The sequence below is a fragment of the Zosterops lateralis genome (genome assembly GCF_965231275.1).
Source record: "Zosterops lateralis genome assembly, chromosome: 8".
Lineage (NCBI taxonomy): Eukaryota > Metazoa > Chordata > Aves > Passeriformes > Zosteropidae > Zosterops > Zosterops lateralis.
The window spans coordinates 7,037,730-7,056,620 of NC_139768.1; the positions used below are offsets into that span (position 1 = coordinate 7,037,730).

Sequence of the window (18,891 nt, forward strand, 5' to 3'; positions counted from 1 at the left end):
TTTCCACACTGAAGCAAGACCTCATAACATTGCCCCTATGCTCAGGAATACTTTCACAGTCACAGTGCCAACAGAGACAATGAGCCATTATTTTTCATGTAAAATAAATCAAGCATTTGTCATCTTTCAAATATTTTATTTTTAGTATTTTTAAATATGTTTAACACAACAAAGATATAAAACAATATATTAATTCAATCTGAGTTTAGAATCAAAACAATATTTACTTATTTACAGTACTCTACACTTCACTGGCATACCTTCTAGCCATTAGATAACACTATTTTCTCAGGACAAAACTGAAGTAACTGCAGTGTGAAAAGCCTTGTTTCTACATCCTTATTATGTTAAGTATCACGTACAATGCAGTTCATGGTTTCTCAAATTTCACAAGATTTTTCCTTTTTTGACAAAACTGAATTGAAAGAGCAAACCTCAGTTACAGTCAGTCTTTCTAACTACAGAATCAGGGCTAATAGGTCATGTTATTGTGCTCCGTATTTATCACCTTCACTTATTACACTTATTACAAATTACTTATTACAAATTTTAAAATGTGCATGTCACTGAGTATGTACATAATACTCACTGCAAATTTATAGGATACAAGTGCAGGATACTGCTGTATGGAAGGTTCAGTGTTCACAATATTCTAGTGTTTGAGGAGTTGTGAGGGGGGTTTTTTGTGATTTTCCTCATATAATGAACAAGACATCAGTAGGTTCACTCCAAAGAACTTTTTTACCCCCAGGAATACTGTTTCAATTAGAATAGTGACTAGTTCAAAGACAGATCAGAAATATTTTGTATTTTATAATTTTATAAACCAGTGGTCTATCAATTAATCCTTATTGTTGAAGTCTACCTGCACAAAATAATTCAGAGGCTAAGTCATCTCACTGCTAGAACTCCTGTCAAATATATTTCCATCTTCACAAGACTGTGGTGGTTTTTGAAGTTACAGGTCAGATTTCTAAAAAGGTACCCATGGTTATTAAAAAAAAAGTCAGTATTGTCTGTGGATTACTGCAGATTCTCCCTAACTCTTCAGTAGGAACTACATGGACAGGATGAAAAACTATCACAGTTGTTTTAAGTTATTTTTGTTACACTCCAGGTCCATAAACCTTACTGTTTGGGGCTTTTTTTCCATGACTGATGTTTGAAAACCAAGTGGGCTTTCATACATCAGAAAACTAGCTACAGTAATGGATAAATGTAGCACTAAGCATGCAGGCAATGGTTAAAAAACAAGAAGGTATTAATTGCTGCAAAAGACTTTTACTGGTGTCTGAGCTCAACTCTTTCCTCTTTAACTCTCTTTTTGGCACTACACTGTGATACAGCTGTACAGAAAAGAAGATTATAGGAACTTGTGCTTTTATCCTCCTTGGAGGGTTTCAGTAATTCTAAATGACTTTATTTAACATGTTTGCATCAAAAAATAACTTTTTTCTCCCAAATCATTTAACTGACCCTTGCTTCTTAAAGCAGGTAATTATCAAGGTTTTATGCAATCTTTTTGGTTTTTTTACAGATTTCTCCTTTCAGAACCTAGTTAACTAGCAATTTCTTTGAATTTCTACTGGAATATTTTCTTCTACAGCAGATGGGGGGGGGAGACATCAGAGAAAACCAAAAAGAAAGTAACATTACCTATTCCCATTACTGTAGGAGTATACCACACAGTTTGCACTGGGCCGTATCCAAAAAAAATATTTAAACTAAAATGGTAACACTCACTGAAGTCAAGAGTATTTAGTAATTTGCTTGAAGTTAAGCATACAAGTGCACTTATGGGATCCAATTCTTGCTAGTCTTGGATGATTTAAATACTTCAGGCCTATTTACATTTTTGTACTGACACTGTGTAAGTGTTACCATGTTTGCCACAGGACATGAAGGTAATTTGCATATAGAGAAGCTTTCTATTGCATTGTTCAAGATCAGCTAGAGAACCTTGCCCAAAGATCCTTCCATAAGGTTTTGTAAGTGTAATCATAATTTGTTAAAACCCACATCTATGAAGGTCTAATTCTGTGCAGGTGTAATGTCATAACCCACTTAAGGAATCTTTCAGAAATTAAAAACTAAAGGCAAAAAGTTTAGGAAAGCTATTATAAGAAACTGTGTCATAAGGTACAAAACACCAAAGAAAAAGGATGGGGGAAGAGCCTGTGTGTCTATCACTTGCAGGTATGTGCATACATATCCCCAAACTAATAAGGAAGAGCTCAACCCTATTGCCAAGTCTCACATATTACTAAACCTGATAAACTAGCAAAAAAATGTGACCCTCCTCTTCTTTTGTATATATGGTAACTAATTTCAGACTTTGCTACTTGATTCGTTTGTGCACTTGGTAGTACTAATGTTGTTGAGACACTTGCACTTGCTGGCATTACACAGTAATTAATTCATTATTCTGAATCCAGATTATGTGGGCACTCACAGAAACCACAGAAGACAACTTAGCACAAAAGAGGTGCAACATGTTAAAAGAGAGCAATGATGGCATGTGAACATAAAGGAAGACATCCCTGAACATACCAAGCATTAAATCCAAGGCCCAAGGTGTTCTGCTGCCTTTACTTACAAGTGCTTGTCAGCAACAGAAGCAGCAAATGCTTTTAAAACGCTGCCTCAAAAGGAGGTACAAAATGTTAAGCCTATCAGTTACCTGCAACTTGTTTCCATCTAATTAACAATAAAGCATACATTCTCAAATTTACAGACTGACCTGTGCTCTCTTGCAAGCAAAATCGCATTTTTCTGTCCTCTGTCAACTTCAAGCTTTCCTCTTGCATGTTTACAGACAGACAAAATGAACTGCCAAAATAGCAGAGGACAATTACCCCGACTATGTTTTAATCCACTGCAGTGCTAACAAAACCAACCATTTTATATTACTTATTCTGGAATTTAGATATCTAGCATCAAGGGAAACAGCACAAAAAACAAGCTTCTTTTAAAAAACAGTGATAGACAAGACTGGTTTTAAACACAATTTACTTAACAGAATTTGAAAATTAAATTAGAACAAAGAATCCTTATGTTTCAATGTATATGAACTTCACTACAAAAAATAAAAATATTGAAATGATAGCTTTACTTTATGTAAACATTGTTACACTGGGCTGTACTTGAAAATTCTCCTGCATGTCTAAGTTATAAAATAGTATTTCAGTTTAGATGCAGTTACGCCAGTTACCACTCAAATGGTCATTCTCAGAATCAACTTCAATTGCATACCTCTCCATAACTCAGATTACAATCCTGCACATCCTGAGAACAGGTGTTTCCTAGAGTTTAGAAAAACAGCATTCATAACTGTGTGCATTGCAAAGGCAAATATAAGTTAACAAATAGAACTCTTTCATTATAAAGTCTCAAGAGGAATGTTCAAATTGCCTTTCTGAAATCAGAAAGTTAGGAGCAGCAAATGGCAAGTCTTTAAACCTTTCAGGATGTTTTCTCCTTTTTTTTTAAGTGTAAGCATATTCCCCCAATTTGGATGGCAAAAGCCATCAGGCTGTGGTAGATTGAACAATATATAGTATTAAATCTGCAATTTTGCTAAAAAATTGGAATGTTACAAATATAAAAATCTCTGGAATAGTACAGTGTACATGTGCTCATTACAGTTGGCAGAGATACTCCAAGATGCATAATTCTTCTGTGGAACAGGAGCTAAATTAAGTTACAAAAGTAACATACTATGAAGAGTGTAAGGAAGTCAAGTTAGTACAATCAAGGTTTATAAAAGGAACACAATACAGCAAGGAGTAGCCCACAGTAGGTTACAAGCCTCCAAACACAAAAGCTTGCAAATTCCAAATGGATTCATTTCCATGCACACACAAGTACACAGTGCCCATTAAGTCAGCTAGCACCAAGCTGGAAATGCTTTGTGTAACTTTCTAGAGCTGACTTACCCACTATATGCACATCTAAAGTTGCAATAATCAAATTAAAAGGTCCATGCCATTTTTATGATTTTGTACCTTGTACCTACCAGTTTTCATTTAGCACAAATCTAATTTCCAGGCTCTACAGACAACATTAGTATTGTCCCCTTACAATCCACTGCCTAAGAGATCACTGACCCTTGTGTGACCCTGCCCATGCATTATGGAGTGTTGGTTTGAGGTTTTGGGGGATGTGTTGTTGTAGGCTGTGGTTTGGTTTCTTTCAACAAGCAAAACTCAACTGTTTATGGTATCTTTCAGCAGAGTAAATGAGCAACTTAAATTAAGAACTAGCCTCTTTTCATAGTTGTTAGAAAAACATATACTGTGTGTTTATATATATAACCAAATATACTGTGCATATATATATATATCCAGAGATATTCACCATATTGTTGACACCAGAGTGCTAAAACATACATCAACATGAGCACTATTTCCAATACTCACTATTATTACTATTCCTGAAAGAGTTACTACATGCATTTTTCCCATCCATTTACAGGACAGTAAGATACACGAAGACAACTGTTCTGTTTTTCCAATGTTAAAGAACTGCTCCTGAAAAACATGCATGGGTTTGGGTATAAAGCAATTAAGACCACACAAAAGTTACTTTGTGGCTTTAAACTCACTAAAGCTAAGTTTACTTTCAGTGGATGTTCCACTGACTTTAAATCATTTAAACACAAAAGGGAAAACTTTCAAGTGCTAGAACAATCATACAGACAACTGATAGACTAGACTAAGTAAGTTCTCATTTTAAAAAATATCATCACTGCACAGCCACAAGGCAGACTTTCCTTTTTGGCAACCTGTATGCAGACCATTTATACTGTCAACACTTGTAATTTAACAGTTAAGAGACCCTCTCAGCAAGGAACTATACTGCGTTCTTCATTATGACACAGACCTCCTCAATCTTTAAATATACACAGTTTGTTTTAAAAATTACATTTGTGACTGCTTTCAAAGAAAGGCTTCATAAAGTTCTGATTTTTTTTTTTGTCAGTATATGTAAAAGCTGGCACTGGGGTAACAAAGATTATCTGGACCTGTAAAGGGTGTGTTATATTCAGTACATATTTGAGGTTAATGTTCCATAAACATTCACACAGAACCTTACCAAGGGTAACAGTATTCGGGTTTATATTCATGCTTCACTGATAGCCTTTACCCATCCCTGCATTGTTTTCTATTTTCACAAGGAGAAAACAAAACACATCCCTGTAAAGTATGGGAACCCCATTTAATGGCTAAGAATCCAAGGAACAAGGCAAGGAGGAGATCAGAGTGTGAAAAATGTTACTTGACTTCCCCCTTGCAGCTAGCCCTGTAGGATCTTAGTCATAATGCTTCATAAAAATCTGAACTGACCCACACAGTCTTCAACCAATTAATCTTTTTAGTATAGTAGGTTTTGAAAAGGGCCAACAATACTCATTGGGAACAGTACCATTAACATTGCATTCAAAAAAAGAAAACATTGGAAACCATATCCTTGCCCTCCTACTCTGTTGATATGCTCTAGTATTAGCCAACGTATGGTAATACAAAAAGAGTCTTGTAGTGATGTAAAAGGCAATGAAAACATCTATAGAATAATGTTCATGTGCAGCCAAAATGAAGAAGATTCCAAAGAGGTTCAGGACCCAGGACAAGGTGTGCAAGAAGTTCCAGCTCCTTGGCGTATCTAGGAGAAAACAGAGAGCTGTTAACCTCGACTGTCTCAAAATGCAGGCCTAGACAGTCCAAGTTTTTATACAGATCTTTCATCCAAAAATGAGATGAAGTTACTCTTTTCATTTGGAAATATTGTATACAGGTCCAATAAATCCAACAAAAGTAACCACACAAGTTATATATGTCTAACAGTTCATGACTTCATTTACAAATGCATTTCTGGATTAACAAGAGCATCCTTAAATGGTTTAGCACCCTGCAAAGCAGAATTCTTTGTTCAACCAACTTCTTTTAATGAAAATCATGCCTTTTCTATAAGGAGGAAGATGTAATGAAAGCTACATTACTGTTACTGCAGTCATTACATCATAACTGAACTCAAACTGATTATCTTTGCTTGCTATAACAAGTATCAAATCACTGTTGGTATTTACAGAAGGGTAAATCTACTGTTTCATATATTCCACTCGTTATGGGGTTTGGTGTTTGGCTCTATGGGTTATACTAAACGTATGGAAACCTCATCAGGTATTTTGGCTGACAAGAGTCATGGCAGATAGCTAGGGAAGGGAATGCTAAGCATCTTCCCAAGTATTCTCCCAGTAGCAAGCCAGAAAGGCTTTCTAATTTCTTGGCTCACATGTTCATTGAAAAGTGCCTTCCTTATTCATCCCCCCCATTCCAGGAGGTGGTGCTCCTTTCCTGGCTGTGACTTGATTGTCACAAACCTGAGAAAGAGCACAGCAATCTGAATTTTTATTTGTTTGCTTAAATGTTACACTTTGAACTTCCTGAGGAGGTCAAGGAGCAGATATTCTTAATACTTAAGGACATTCAAATGTTTACACTGTCACACCTCAGTACGTACTCTGGAGGACATTTGAGTATTGACACTCTGTACTTACATTCTGTGACAAAGAAGTTGAGCATGGTCAGGACAACTGTGTGACCACTGAACATATAATCTCCACACGTATGTACTCCAGTCAGAGTCATTCCAAAGCCACTCCATATTGCAAATGCCCGCTGGAGTTTTGCCCAAACGTTGCCATACAACTGCAAAAACAGGGATATTAATGTTAAACTTTAAGTTCCAGCCTCACTGCCCAAACAGTATGTCCCTAAAGTTAGCTGTTCTGCACTATGTTTGTTTAATACCATTTATCATGTTGTGTCTTTTATTAAAATACAGGTTAGCCCATCTTTGGATTTCACTGTGGCAATGAGTCACATTACTATTGCATACAATTACTAATTGTATTCATTATACCTCTTATGAATACTGGAATTTAGAGCAATTATTTTGTTCCAAGTGATTTGCCCACAGAGCCTGCCACCTTTTTTTGAACGTATTCAGCCTCCCAAATTGTGTCATTATCAAGCTTTCCATTTGTCCAGCTCAAACCTCTCCTAATTAAAAGTCAGGATGAAACCATAAAATCCCATGTTCTAAGGAATATGCCTTATGAGAAGGTGAGAAGGGGTGAAATAATAATAGTTTGTTTGGTTGTTGTGGTTTTGTTTTTTTTTTTTTTTTCCAAAACCGTGCCCCAACAAGAAAAAGAAGCGATTACTTCCTTTTCAGTCTCTCTTCAGGGAGTTGGTAGCTTAAGTGCACACAACTCTTTGACATACTCTCTCTGCTGTACAGTGTGAAACATTCTGAACAGCCTTCCCCAAATAACCACACACTCTTCAGAGTGGCAAGTGCTTCTAAGACCCCTAGGGATGTTTGCCTGCCCATGGTAATTAATGCAAGGGCAAGGAAACAGGAGAGAAACATGATGTTTTTAAAAAAGACACATCTAACACTATGGTTGCAAAATCTTAATTATTTTTTCACAAAAGTAAACAGGAAAAAGCGTTTTTACCTTTCCAGTACACTGCAAGTGCTGTCCTGGGACTGAGAGTGAGGTAACAAACATTGTAATGCAACGTAATAGGAATACTGTCCCCATGAGGCTGCACAGCCTGCGCAGAAGTATAGATCTGGGAAAAGTGCACAGGAACTGACATCAGGGAAGTTATGGTAAAAACATTTCACCCCAACTTAATTCCATTAAGTCCTGTCATCATTACTGCAAGTTTCACATCATTTTTTTAAATTATTATTAAGTAGTACTGTAAAAATATAGTTGATAGCTTTGGCACTTGTACGTTCTGTTGGCAAACTGGTAAAAATCAATGAAGCAGTGAAAATTTAACTTAAAATACACATGCACACAAAAGCATTTTCTATCCCTTAGGGAAAGCAAACTGCCAGGCTGGCTCAGACATCCTGTGGAAATTCATTCTTGTAGCACTTTCTTATACACAAAACTGTTATAGCATGAGTGTATATACTGACAACTCTATGAAACACCTATGTTCTGAAGGAAATAACTCATAAATGTGGTAGAAGAGTAAATTCAGATTACTCCTTTGAAAGATTCACAAGCCATCATTCTTGATTAAATCATCCTAATCCATTTTAACAGAGACATATTAGAAGCTGACAAGAGTCTTACAGAATAGAAATTCTTAAACAATCATCATAAATTCTTGTTATTGTCTTTTCTCTGCACTGAAGTACCAGCTGATTTGGATTTTATAAAATCTACCTGTGTTTGTGAAGCAGAAGAACCAAGAGCCAAATGTAGCAAAGAATTACACCACATACTTCAGTCATAGCAAAAGCCCATGGTATCCTAGGGACACTGAAAAAAAAGAGACAAAGCAAGAAAGTTAATACAAAGGCTTAATTTTTTTCCTAGTCTCAGTATTGAAAATAAGGGTATGTGAAGTTCTAACCACAAAACTCATTTGCCTTCATCTGACAATAGTAAAACTACAGACAAAAAATCTTTTGTTAGACTGAATGAAACAGAATTTGAAATATATTCAATTACATTATCTCCTTCGTAATGTGCTTCTAGTTTACACAGAATTCACTAAGTCAGGGAAAATCTCTAGTATGCTCTAATTTACATGTGACTTACTAACAGGATGTGTTCCTCTACTATTGTTTCACAACCTTTTTCATTCTGACAAAAACTTGCATCATGTCAATTATGCTGCTTATGCTTGCAAGAATGCCACGTCAACACAATGAATTAAATGCTGCAAGGCCAGAAACCTTAAATATTTATAATGAAACAGAACTGCACAGAAAAGTATCAGGGAAAATAAAAATTGTTTTCAAAACTTCAGTGATAATCACTACGTGAAAACCTTTCAGCCTTCCCTGTCAAAAGATCTAAGACCTTCTTGCACACATAAGACACCAGTAACAATTTCCACTCTTCAGTCACCAAAATACCGGTGAACAGATTTCAAGAGGGGCTCCTCCTCATAGTTTTGCACTTCTGATACAAAGGAGTGAGCAAAGCACCACTCAACCACGAGCTTTGTAGTAATCCCCTCTCATTGTTTTGTGAGCTGCTGCTTTCTGGCCTCCCCCATCCTCCTGCACACTGAATGCCCTGGGAACAAAATACAGCAATGCCACAACTCCTGTTCTCTCCCCTCTCCCACTCTGCTGGATGTGGTCTGTCCTTGATGAGTTATATATAAATTTATGGGGGATTCTGCACACTTACTCTAAAGACTAGTCTTACTGACTTCTTGAAAGCCATTAATGAAAATGGAAATTACTGGCAGGAACAAGAAGATCACAAAGGCTGAACTTTTTAACAGTTTAGCTCATCTTTTAAAACTCCCTAGGCAGTTAAGTTCTCCATGGTGCAAGTGCACTTGCTCAAAGGGAACATCTATCCTCTATTAAATCTGTTGTCAATGACTAGAATTTGACCTTTGCCATTGTGTCTCTTCTTTGCCTGAAGTGAAATATTTTCTTTAAAAAAATGAACTCATACTGCGTAAGTCACAACAGTGGTTTAATACCCTGTTAAAAGAGATGCTGGTCTTTTCATTCTACTTCAGAGTTTCCTTAGACCATCTTCAGCAAGCTGACAGCAGGAAGACAATAAAAATACAGTACCAGTGCTGTTCCCTTTCAATTTCCTTGCTCACTCACAGACCAAAATATGGCTGCATATCTATGCCAGCTGACCATCATGCTTTTTACTATAATGCAAGGATGGACAAAGTAATTACTGTGTTGTAATGAGTTTAAGACGTAAAACTAAATATAAACTAGGTAGAACAACAGCTCAATTTATTTCCCCCTAAAACTAAATCTCTGCATCTAACTGATCTGCATTTCCATCTTAGCAGAAGGATTTATTAGACTCTTATTACTATTTTGCAGAGGCATCTTCTAGAGCACATGAAACTTTCTTCTAGAGTATATGAAACCTTCTTCTAGAGCACATGAAGCTTTGAAAACAGAGAAAAGACAGCCTATATTTTAACCATCACATTACTATTTTGTTCAGAAAGAAAATCTCTTACCTATCTAGAAATATGTCTGGCAGAGGTGGATATGTTTGCATGTCAGGGACTCGCTCGTGTACTATCACCATTACAAACGATGTAAAGCCAAACACTATGAAGACATACACACAACTTAAAACTGTCTTCCAGTACTCTGGGTCCAGTCTCCGTGTGGCGTGTTTGTTCTTTCCATTTGCATATTGATACTGATCACCATTCAAGTCAGTAATTGGTCCATCATAGTCCCGAGGTACCTCACCATTACAAAACCAATCTGCCCCCTGCAGTGCCCCAGCTGGGGTGCCAGGATGACCATCACTGGTGTAGCCCAGCTCCTCCAGGACGTCAACGTGCTGCTTCTGCAGTTTGCGTATGGACAGCATCAGCCTCTTGATGTCCCCCAGGATCTTGATCTCCAGGGGAGGGGACCGCAGGTCATACTCAGTCAGTGTCAGCAGGGTAACGCCATCCAGCCTGTGTTTGTTGCACAAAAGATCCACGTATTCACAGAAGCCTTCTTCCTTCAGCCACTTGGCCACGGTCTTGGTGGTCCAACGCCGAATGCAGAGCTGGTTGCTGCCTGCCATCCTGCCCCCTTATCCGCCAGCCACGCTGACCTGCTGCACAGCCCAGAGAGAGAGACAACACCAGAGAGTTAACACACATTACTGAAATGCCACTGTTTGTTGTGCATTTTTAGATGCTTAATTAGACCAAGATTTTTTTATATAAGAGATAGCTAAAAAACAGATCTGATTTCCAAGACAAATAATATATATATATATTTTTAATTCAAGAAAAACTAAATTAAGATTATCTCATTTGCTCCTAAATAGAAATCTAAACAGAAATAGAAATCTAAAGTTTCCAAGAAGCAGAATATTTCCTAGATGTATCCAGTATACTGTTCCAATTTTGTTATAAATAAATAAATCCTACTTTGTTAATTACATTAGGCAACGAAAATCAAATACTACTCTTTAAATACCAGCTTAATCATTAGACTTTTCCACTGTTTGCTGTTCATCAACTATGCAAGGAAGAACAGCCAGCAAACACAAAACTGAATTAAAGCTGAAATTATACATTTCAGTGCAGTCCAACATATCCCAATGTTTTAAAATGCATACTGAAGCTCTGATGACGTGACATTCCCCCACTTCTTCCAAGTAAACCTAAGTCTAGATATCTGCAACAGTATTGAGCTGAAGTATCTTAGTTGTATGTTGATGGCACAACCATCCTATCTTTGATCTCAGTTATTAAGAGAGATACTTACTGAATTGTGAATCCTTCAAAATAATACTACCAGAAATGAAGCACTGGCTTAAGCTTCAAAGCATTTTTAAACTTGATGTGCTAGTAGATAACATAGTAACACACCCAAAGCAGAAGAGATGTACTCTCTTCATACAGATTTCTCAATAATTGTGTTCCTGACTCTAGAATATTGCCTGAAAGAAGGAGAGACAGCTCAGCAACATTTTAGTCACGTGGTGGTGACAAGTCACCAGAACAACTACCAGGAAAAAAGTTAACCACAGGACATTATGTGGAACAAATGACAAAACTCTGAAAGGCAACCAGTGAAGTAAAAGTACTAAAACGTTTATGCAATATTGAAGAGCCACAGCAGTAGAGAATGGATTTGTGCATAATTTATATTTGGTGGCTCATGTACAGCTACCATCTAAGAAACAGCTACAATTTCACAGCTCTTTTGTACTTGAAAAATCAGTCTAATTAACTAAAATGCTTCAATCGTGCCAACCAAATCTCAGAAAATACACTACTGCCACATACATCATTCAAGGCTTTCAGAATGAAAGCAAGGAAACAGTGTATTTAATCTATTATTTAACTTCTGTCTATAGTCAACTGGTACTCAAACCCATCATGAATATTCAGCACAGTTCTGCATCATTTTCAGTGGCACAGCTCTTCCAAAAACAGAACCTCTTTCCTTCTCACTTCTTTTTTTAAAGAGGTACAGTACCTTTTAATATAATTACTGGATGCAACTTTTTCTTCTGGCTTCCATCTAACAGAACCACAAACTATTTCATACTATATCAGAGAAGATTCAATTTGCCAAATGAGATTTCCCAGCAGTGCAAAAGTAATATTTTAGAAGAAAAGTGAGCACACAAATCACACTTACCCTTCTAAAATAATTAAGGGCATGATACTTCTGAAAATATCCTCTCAGAAACTGATTGTGCATTAACCACTTGTACTTAATTAATTGCTAAAATTTCTCAATACCTCATATACAGCCAATAAGTATATAAGGTTTAATACCTTGATAGTTAAATAGTTGCCCAAAATTAAAAAACAAACAAACAAACAACAAAAAAACCTACTAGAATACTGCATATACTATATACTTCTTTCTCCATTTAAAAGGGTGTTTTCTCATTTTTATGTTATCTTACTATTTTTGAAAGTGTAGCTCAAATATAATTATAATAATTATTTTGGTCACAGCTAATAAAATAATTTTTGACATTTAATTTTCAACTAATAATGAGTTAATTGACTTTTTTTGTACTACATGTTTTTATTTTACTCCAAGGTTGCTGTTTAATCCCTGGTGGCAATAAAAGTAATTTAGTCATTCACTCACTCCCACTCACAGCCCCTGGCCCATTCCCCCTGCAGTGGGATGGAGGGGAGAACTGTAAAAAGGTAAACCCAAGGGGCTGAGATAGGAACAGAAAAATACAGTAGTAACAGTGGAAATAACAAGAAGTGAGAAGAACAACAGCCAAGGAAGACAAGTGATGGACATTACAACTGCTCAGCACCTGCCCACCCTTGCCCAGCCAGTTCCTCTGCAGTGTTTGGCCCCTCCTGGCCAATCTCCCCGCTCCATATTTATACCAAACAGGGCATTCCATGGTCTGGAATATGCCTTTGGCCAGGTTCAGGTCAGCTGTCCTGGCTGTGTCTCAGCTTCTTCTGCCCCTCCTCACTGGCAGAGCAGGAGAAACCAAACACTCCTTGACTTAGGGTCAGCACCACTAAACAACAACTAAAACATGAGTGTATTATCAACATTGCTCTTATACTAAATCCAAAACCTCCAGTAAAAATAAACAAACTTGAGTTGCTTATCTAAACTTCCAGCCTTCTTTACTCAGAAATACAGATGAAATACTGAAAAAAAAAAAGTTGTTAATCACAGTGAGTTTTATAACACAGTAATCATCAGGAGTTTTCTAAAAGCAGTGAATGTAAACTCACCACCACAAATATACTCAACTTACTGATATGGTCTTCTAACCAAAGCAACTTCTGAGGACAAAGGCAGGAAACTGTCCCTAACCTAAGAGAATTTGTTCATTTGTCACAAGTCAAGTAGCCTAACAGCAGCAGCCTAGTCTTCCTTCATCTGGCATTGCCGGAATAAAAATCAATCCTCACCAAACGTGCAATAAAAGTAACCTTAAACACTGAATGAGCACACCCAGCAAAGGTCACTCTGGGCTGGACCTGAGAGAAAGTCTACATTAACCTCAAGATGCAGCTGATAGGACCTGCTCTGTTTTTAAACGTTGTCTACAAGACACTTAACCAACAGGAAAAGACAAATTACCACAAAACACAAATTTAAAGCATTACACAGAGCAGGTAGCTAATTTAATCTCAGCAGCAACAGTTAAACTCATTTTTTAATGACAAAGCAACTTCTTAAAGTTGAAACTGCTTGAAACTGACTTCCCTTTCAGACTACTCAATTAGTGACACTTTTGTGGTTTAAAGGGTGAGAGACACTTACTCTAACAATCGTAACACCAGGAATACAGAACAGATCCCTGTGTACAACTGCTCCTGTTCATTTTTGAAGCTGAAGAATGCTGCAGAACTTTTACAGCACTAGACTGCTGCGTAAGAATAACTCATCAGAGCCCAAGTTCCCCAGATAACTGCACGTGTCTCCTGAAAGGAAACAGCTCTGGTAACTACTTTGCTTTCCATGTTACTAGTTTTATCACTGAAACCAAATAATGGGTAACATTATTTAATGATGAATAACACCCGTGACTAACACAAAGCAAGCACAGACTTAAGCGTCAGAGGGCAAAATATACTTTTCACCTGACATCAGCAATGTCTGTAGCTCGTTAGTTGATTATTTTCCTGGTACTGTGACTTAGTACTCAGCAAGCTTGTCAACAGTGTGTATTGTGTGTCCCATTTTCTTGCACCAGCCTTTCAACTAACTGAACAAAAAGCATATGAACTGCAGATGTATAAGTATTTACTTTTTTAAAAAGAAAAACATTACTTTGTGAGCCATAAACATTCCTACAATTTGGCTGTGGTATTTTAAAAAAAGATGCCTCTGAGAGGCTGAGTATACCCTAGCTGATAGCAAAATTTCCTAGATGTATACAGAGAGAAAATTAACCTCCCTCAACATGATTGTCCATGATTCTGTCATGTTCCCCTCTACTGAATTGCTGCCAGTCAACCATTAATTCCCTAAATTTCCTAGCTTACAGACTTTGAGACTGCATATTGAGGTAAATATGTGGGAAGTTGAATCTGCTTATCACTACTCTAGCCAAAGAAAAGCAGCATTAATATCACTGTAACATTAAGCTGCAAGCAGAGTGATAGCTGAAGAGTTCAACAACCTAGTTAGGTCTGCAGCAGTTAGCAGAGTGCTGACTGGTTTTATTTACTCCAGACACACAGGCAAAATCTCTACTAGCAGCATTATGGCTCTACCACCTGCCCTCAAGTACCTGAGAGAGCCTTGCCCCTTGATTTTTTCCCCCTAGATTCAACTCCCATCATCCTTAAGAGGAATTTTTAATAGGGATGCTGAAGAATTATCTCATCTCAAGTGATTTAACCTACATTTCTGTGTGAAGGTTTCAAGCTGCAGTTTGAATACAGGCCATTCCAAGTCAGCCCCTCCTTTGGCAGGGTCTGTTGGCTTAGGAGCACATCCCACACCTCAGAGGAGAGGCTGTTCCCTGCAAATGCTGCTACTTTGTCCATGTGGACAAGGGCCATGTCAGTGGCCTTGGCTCCCCAACACAAAAAAGCTACACAAAAACATGTGCTGAGCCAGCCTGCAATAATAAAGCCACTGTCACACACCAACTTAGCAATGCTGTGCTGGAAAAAGAACACACAGCACTGCCTTGTTATGCAGCACAAGGCTCAGCTACTCTTCTGACTCTGACTTATATGAGAAACTTGTCACCTGCTCTTCCTGGAAGCTCTTCCTTCAGTGCTTATTTAAAGCAAATAGCACCAAACATTTCACTGCCCTATAGCAAACAGTGACTTAGCCTTCACCTTCTAAATGCCACCAGATAAATATAATATGGTAGGTATCTTGTAAGCAGAACAAAAAGAACCCATGCAAAAAAAATACATGATTTTTCAAGAGTTTTTAAATACAATGGCTACCATATAAATTTGATCAAACACAGCACAATGCCCAGCATGAGACAAAAATGGTATTTTCCTGAAGCAAGAATACAATAATTTCAAATGCATAAATATTGCTGTAAAACTTGCATTGAGTTTTAATTAGTGACTTTGGTATTGTAACTGAGATGATCAGAAGCAGTAACTGCACTCTATGGTCTCAGTGATATGCATGAAGGTAAGATAAGAAATCTCAAAGTAACACTAGTTTAGTCTTAGGTTTTAAGCCATCAAGGAAGACGAGCTTTTTGAGAATTATTCATTGAAGTGCAGCTTGTGGAGGAAATATTAGTTCTATATTCTTAGCAGTCCTTCTGTTGAGACACTTCCATGCAAGACTGACAGCAGCTACTACAGAAAGTCAAACGTGTTTGTCTTAAGAACCAAGTACAGTTACATATTGCATCAAAATAAACAGATTCATACCCTGACTCTTACACCTCATTAAGCCAAACGTTAAGCCAAACAGGTTGTATTATACTCAAGTGAACACTAAGAGTAACTCAACTCCTACTCTACTAACTAGCTAACAAAACAAATTTTTATCCTACTGCCACAATTCAAGGCACACACAAGTGATTTTTAAACAACTGATCACGTACTCCACCACTTATCTTAGGATGTCATTCAAAGTATTTCATTAGTATTTGACCAAGTTCTTGAACATTTTCCATGCTAAATATGGGATGTTGAGTATTTTTCTTCCAGGTTCAAGTAGTGTATCCCTCCTGTAACAGAATGTTGGCTGCTCTCTATCCCTATACAACTTAAGAGTAACAACTCCAGTTTCTTTCTCCCCTTTTCTTCCCACACCCTCATCTTACAATGAAAATAAGGCAAAGACATGAACAAATTCTCCATTCAAATAAATACTAGAACAATATCTGTAGTGATACTGTGTTTCATCTTACATTCCACAACCATTTACAATCTGATCTTTCTTGTCTAGTGAAAATCTAATAGCCTTCCTCATTTTAGATGCATTAAAGCAAGTAAGAAATAAAGAACTTCTAAAAGGTATGCGATTATCAAACAAACACACACAATGTAATATGGTTAGTGAATCTCAAGCAGCTAAATGGGCTGCAAAAGCAAGCTCTGTACAAAGAAAAGCCATACTACACAACCCAAACAATTACAATTCCTAGACCAACCTGTATCTTAATAGTATCCTACTAAAATAAACCCCCAACCAGCCAGCAAGAATATCACACAGAAGAACAAACAAGATAATTTAAAATTCTTGTGCTTTACAAATTTACAGAACATTTCCTTCACATCTAAGCAGTACTTACAGAACAAAAACTTACAAAACTTCCCAAAATTCTTTTCACTTGGTATAAAAATCACTTCAAACTAATCCTGCAGGTTAGTTCCACCTTTCTTCTACATCACAGAAAGCAAAAGGAAAAAAAGGACACAGGCGTTTCCTTACCTCTGATATCCAGCAAGAGGCACCCCCTACCAAACAGGAGGGGCACTTAAATGCCAGGAAATGTCTTCTGAGCTCTTGCCACTCCAGAGCACAGCATGATCAGCTGCTCTGTGGAGGTGGCACAGACACCGTGTCCAGCTGCACAAGGGAGCTCTGTGGAGACACAGCAGACCTTAGCCAAGTGGAAATCTTCCATCAAGTCATCTTACAACACAGAATTGAGTGTTGTGAAGTCTCAAATACAAAACCATGAGACCATTTCTACTTATTACAAACATTAACTTAACACTACCTCCCATTTGCCTCTTCCATTAACTTACAGAGCTGGGAAAACTTACCCTTTTGAAGTGTTAGGGTTTTTTAAATAGCAATCAGCAATGATTAAGTGAATGGTCCATGGCCACATAATATATCAGTAATACAGATTTAAGAGACTGAGGGATAATAATTCCAGTAGTTTCAACTTCCTTATGTTCAGTTCCTAAACTTGCACAAACACTCCTGCACAGGCAGACCCCACCAGTTAACCCTGAAACCCCAAGAGCACACACAGCAGCAGCACTGTTCCGTGTTGCCTTGTTAATAACCAAATCCTACACACTCAACAGCACTTTTATTTAAAACCGAACACTTTGTCCTCAGAAAACATAACAATTTTACTGAAAAGAATACAGATATCTATTTGGACCCGGTACAACTGTTTGTTTATCTGACTGTGAGACTGACACAAAGCATCTTTTCCAGGAACGATCTGCTTGCTGTGGAGGCTGACGGGAATCAAACAACACGGGTCCCCTCTGCCCCCAGGCCCCACAACAACCCGCACTGTGCCCGCAGGCCCCGTCCCGTCCCCCTGTGCCGGCCCCGACCCCGCTCGGTCCCGTCCCACACCTTCACAGCCTCTCCTAAGGCGGCTGACCAAGTTCGGCCCCAAGCCGGGCACAAGGGCTGCCCCTCAGCCCCCACACCACCGGGGCAGCGCTGCCGGGCCGGGCGCTCACGCTGGGCAGGGACGCGCCGGAGCGGCGGGCGCGGTAATTACGGGGGAGCGGATTTTAGCGCGGACACAGAGCACAGGAGGCTTGGCTTCCCCCCGGCAGGCGAAGCTGTTCTCCTCCCGCACAGCCTCTGCGGCCAGGCGGTCCTTTCCCCCCGAGACCCGCCCGCGCTCTGGGGGCTCACCCCGCAGCGGGGCAGCCACGGGGACCCGCCGGGCTCCGTCCCGCCTGCGGGGCGGCCCCGCGGGAAGGAAGGGAAGGGTCCCCGGGAAGGAAGGGTTTCCCGGGAAGGGGGCCCGCGGCTCGCCCTGCCTCACCTGCCGCCGAGCGGCGGTGCCTCCCCGCCAGCTCCGGGCGCTGCGGCCGCGGCTCCTCGGCGCCCTGGCTCTGCCTCCGGCCGTGCCCGTCCTCGGCGGCGGCGGCGGCCACCGCCACCCCCCATCCCCCGTCCGGAAGCGGCGGCGGCGGCGGCGGCGGAAGGGGCGGGACGGGGCGGGAGGACGGGCCCCGCCAGGAGGGGCTGTGGGCGGTGTGAGGGGCGGTGTGAGGGGCTGCGGGCGGTGTGAGGGGCTGCGTGAGGGGCTCCGGGCTACATGAGGGGCTGCGGGCTCTGTGAGGGGCTGTGGGCTCTGTGAGGGGCTGTGTGAGGGTCTTCGGGCGGTGTGAGGGGCGGTGTGAGGGGCTCCGGGCAGTATGAGGGTCTTCGGGCGGTGTGAGGGCCTCCGGGCTCTGTGAGGGGCTCGGAGTCAGCGGATCATCTGCGGGTGTCCCCGTCCTTCAGCTGAAGGCAAATACCAGGACAAAATAACACAGGAAACTTGCAGGACCCTCATGCTGTCAGGCCTCATGTCAGGCGGTCATTACAAAACATCTCAGTTGCCATTATTCTTTACTGATGTCCGTATAAAAATAATAAAACTGGCTGTCAGCACTCAGACAGGTTTATGCACCGGGATCCAGATATGAACAGCACAAGTGACTT

The 18,891-nt window shown here is 39.4% G+C and overlaps 1 protein-coding gene across 2 annotated transcripts; it reads right to left on the reverse strand.

The window, feature by feature from the left end:
• Positions 1–816: 816 nt before the first annotated feature.
• SAMD8 (sterile alpha motif domain containing 8) lies at positions 817–18,245 on the reverse strand. Of its 2 annotated transcripts, XR_014590631.1 has the most exons (8): positions 18,227–18,245; positions 16,912–17,064; positions 10,044–10,645; positions 8,252–8,347; positions 7,523–7,640; positions 6,557–6,707; positions 3,253–5,661; positions 817–2,829 (listed from the first exon to the last, which is right to left on the reverse strand). XR_014590631.1 is itself a non-coding variant. In XM_083866565.1 (7 exons), the coding sequence occupies exons 3-7, from the start codon at positions 10,610–10,612 to the stop codon at positions 5,357–5,359; spliced, it is 1,239 nt and encodes a 412-aa protein (XP_083722691.1). In that variant the 5' UTR covers positions 10,613–10,645; positions 16,912–17,064; positions 18,227–18,245; the 3' UTR covers positions 817–5,356. The 2 variants fall into 2 exon arrangements, 1 of the variants encoding a protein (XP_083722691.1); XM_083866565.1 differs by having other exon boundaries at positions 817–5,661.
• Positions 18,246–18,891: the final 646 nt, after the last annotated feature.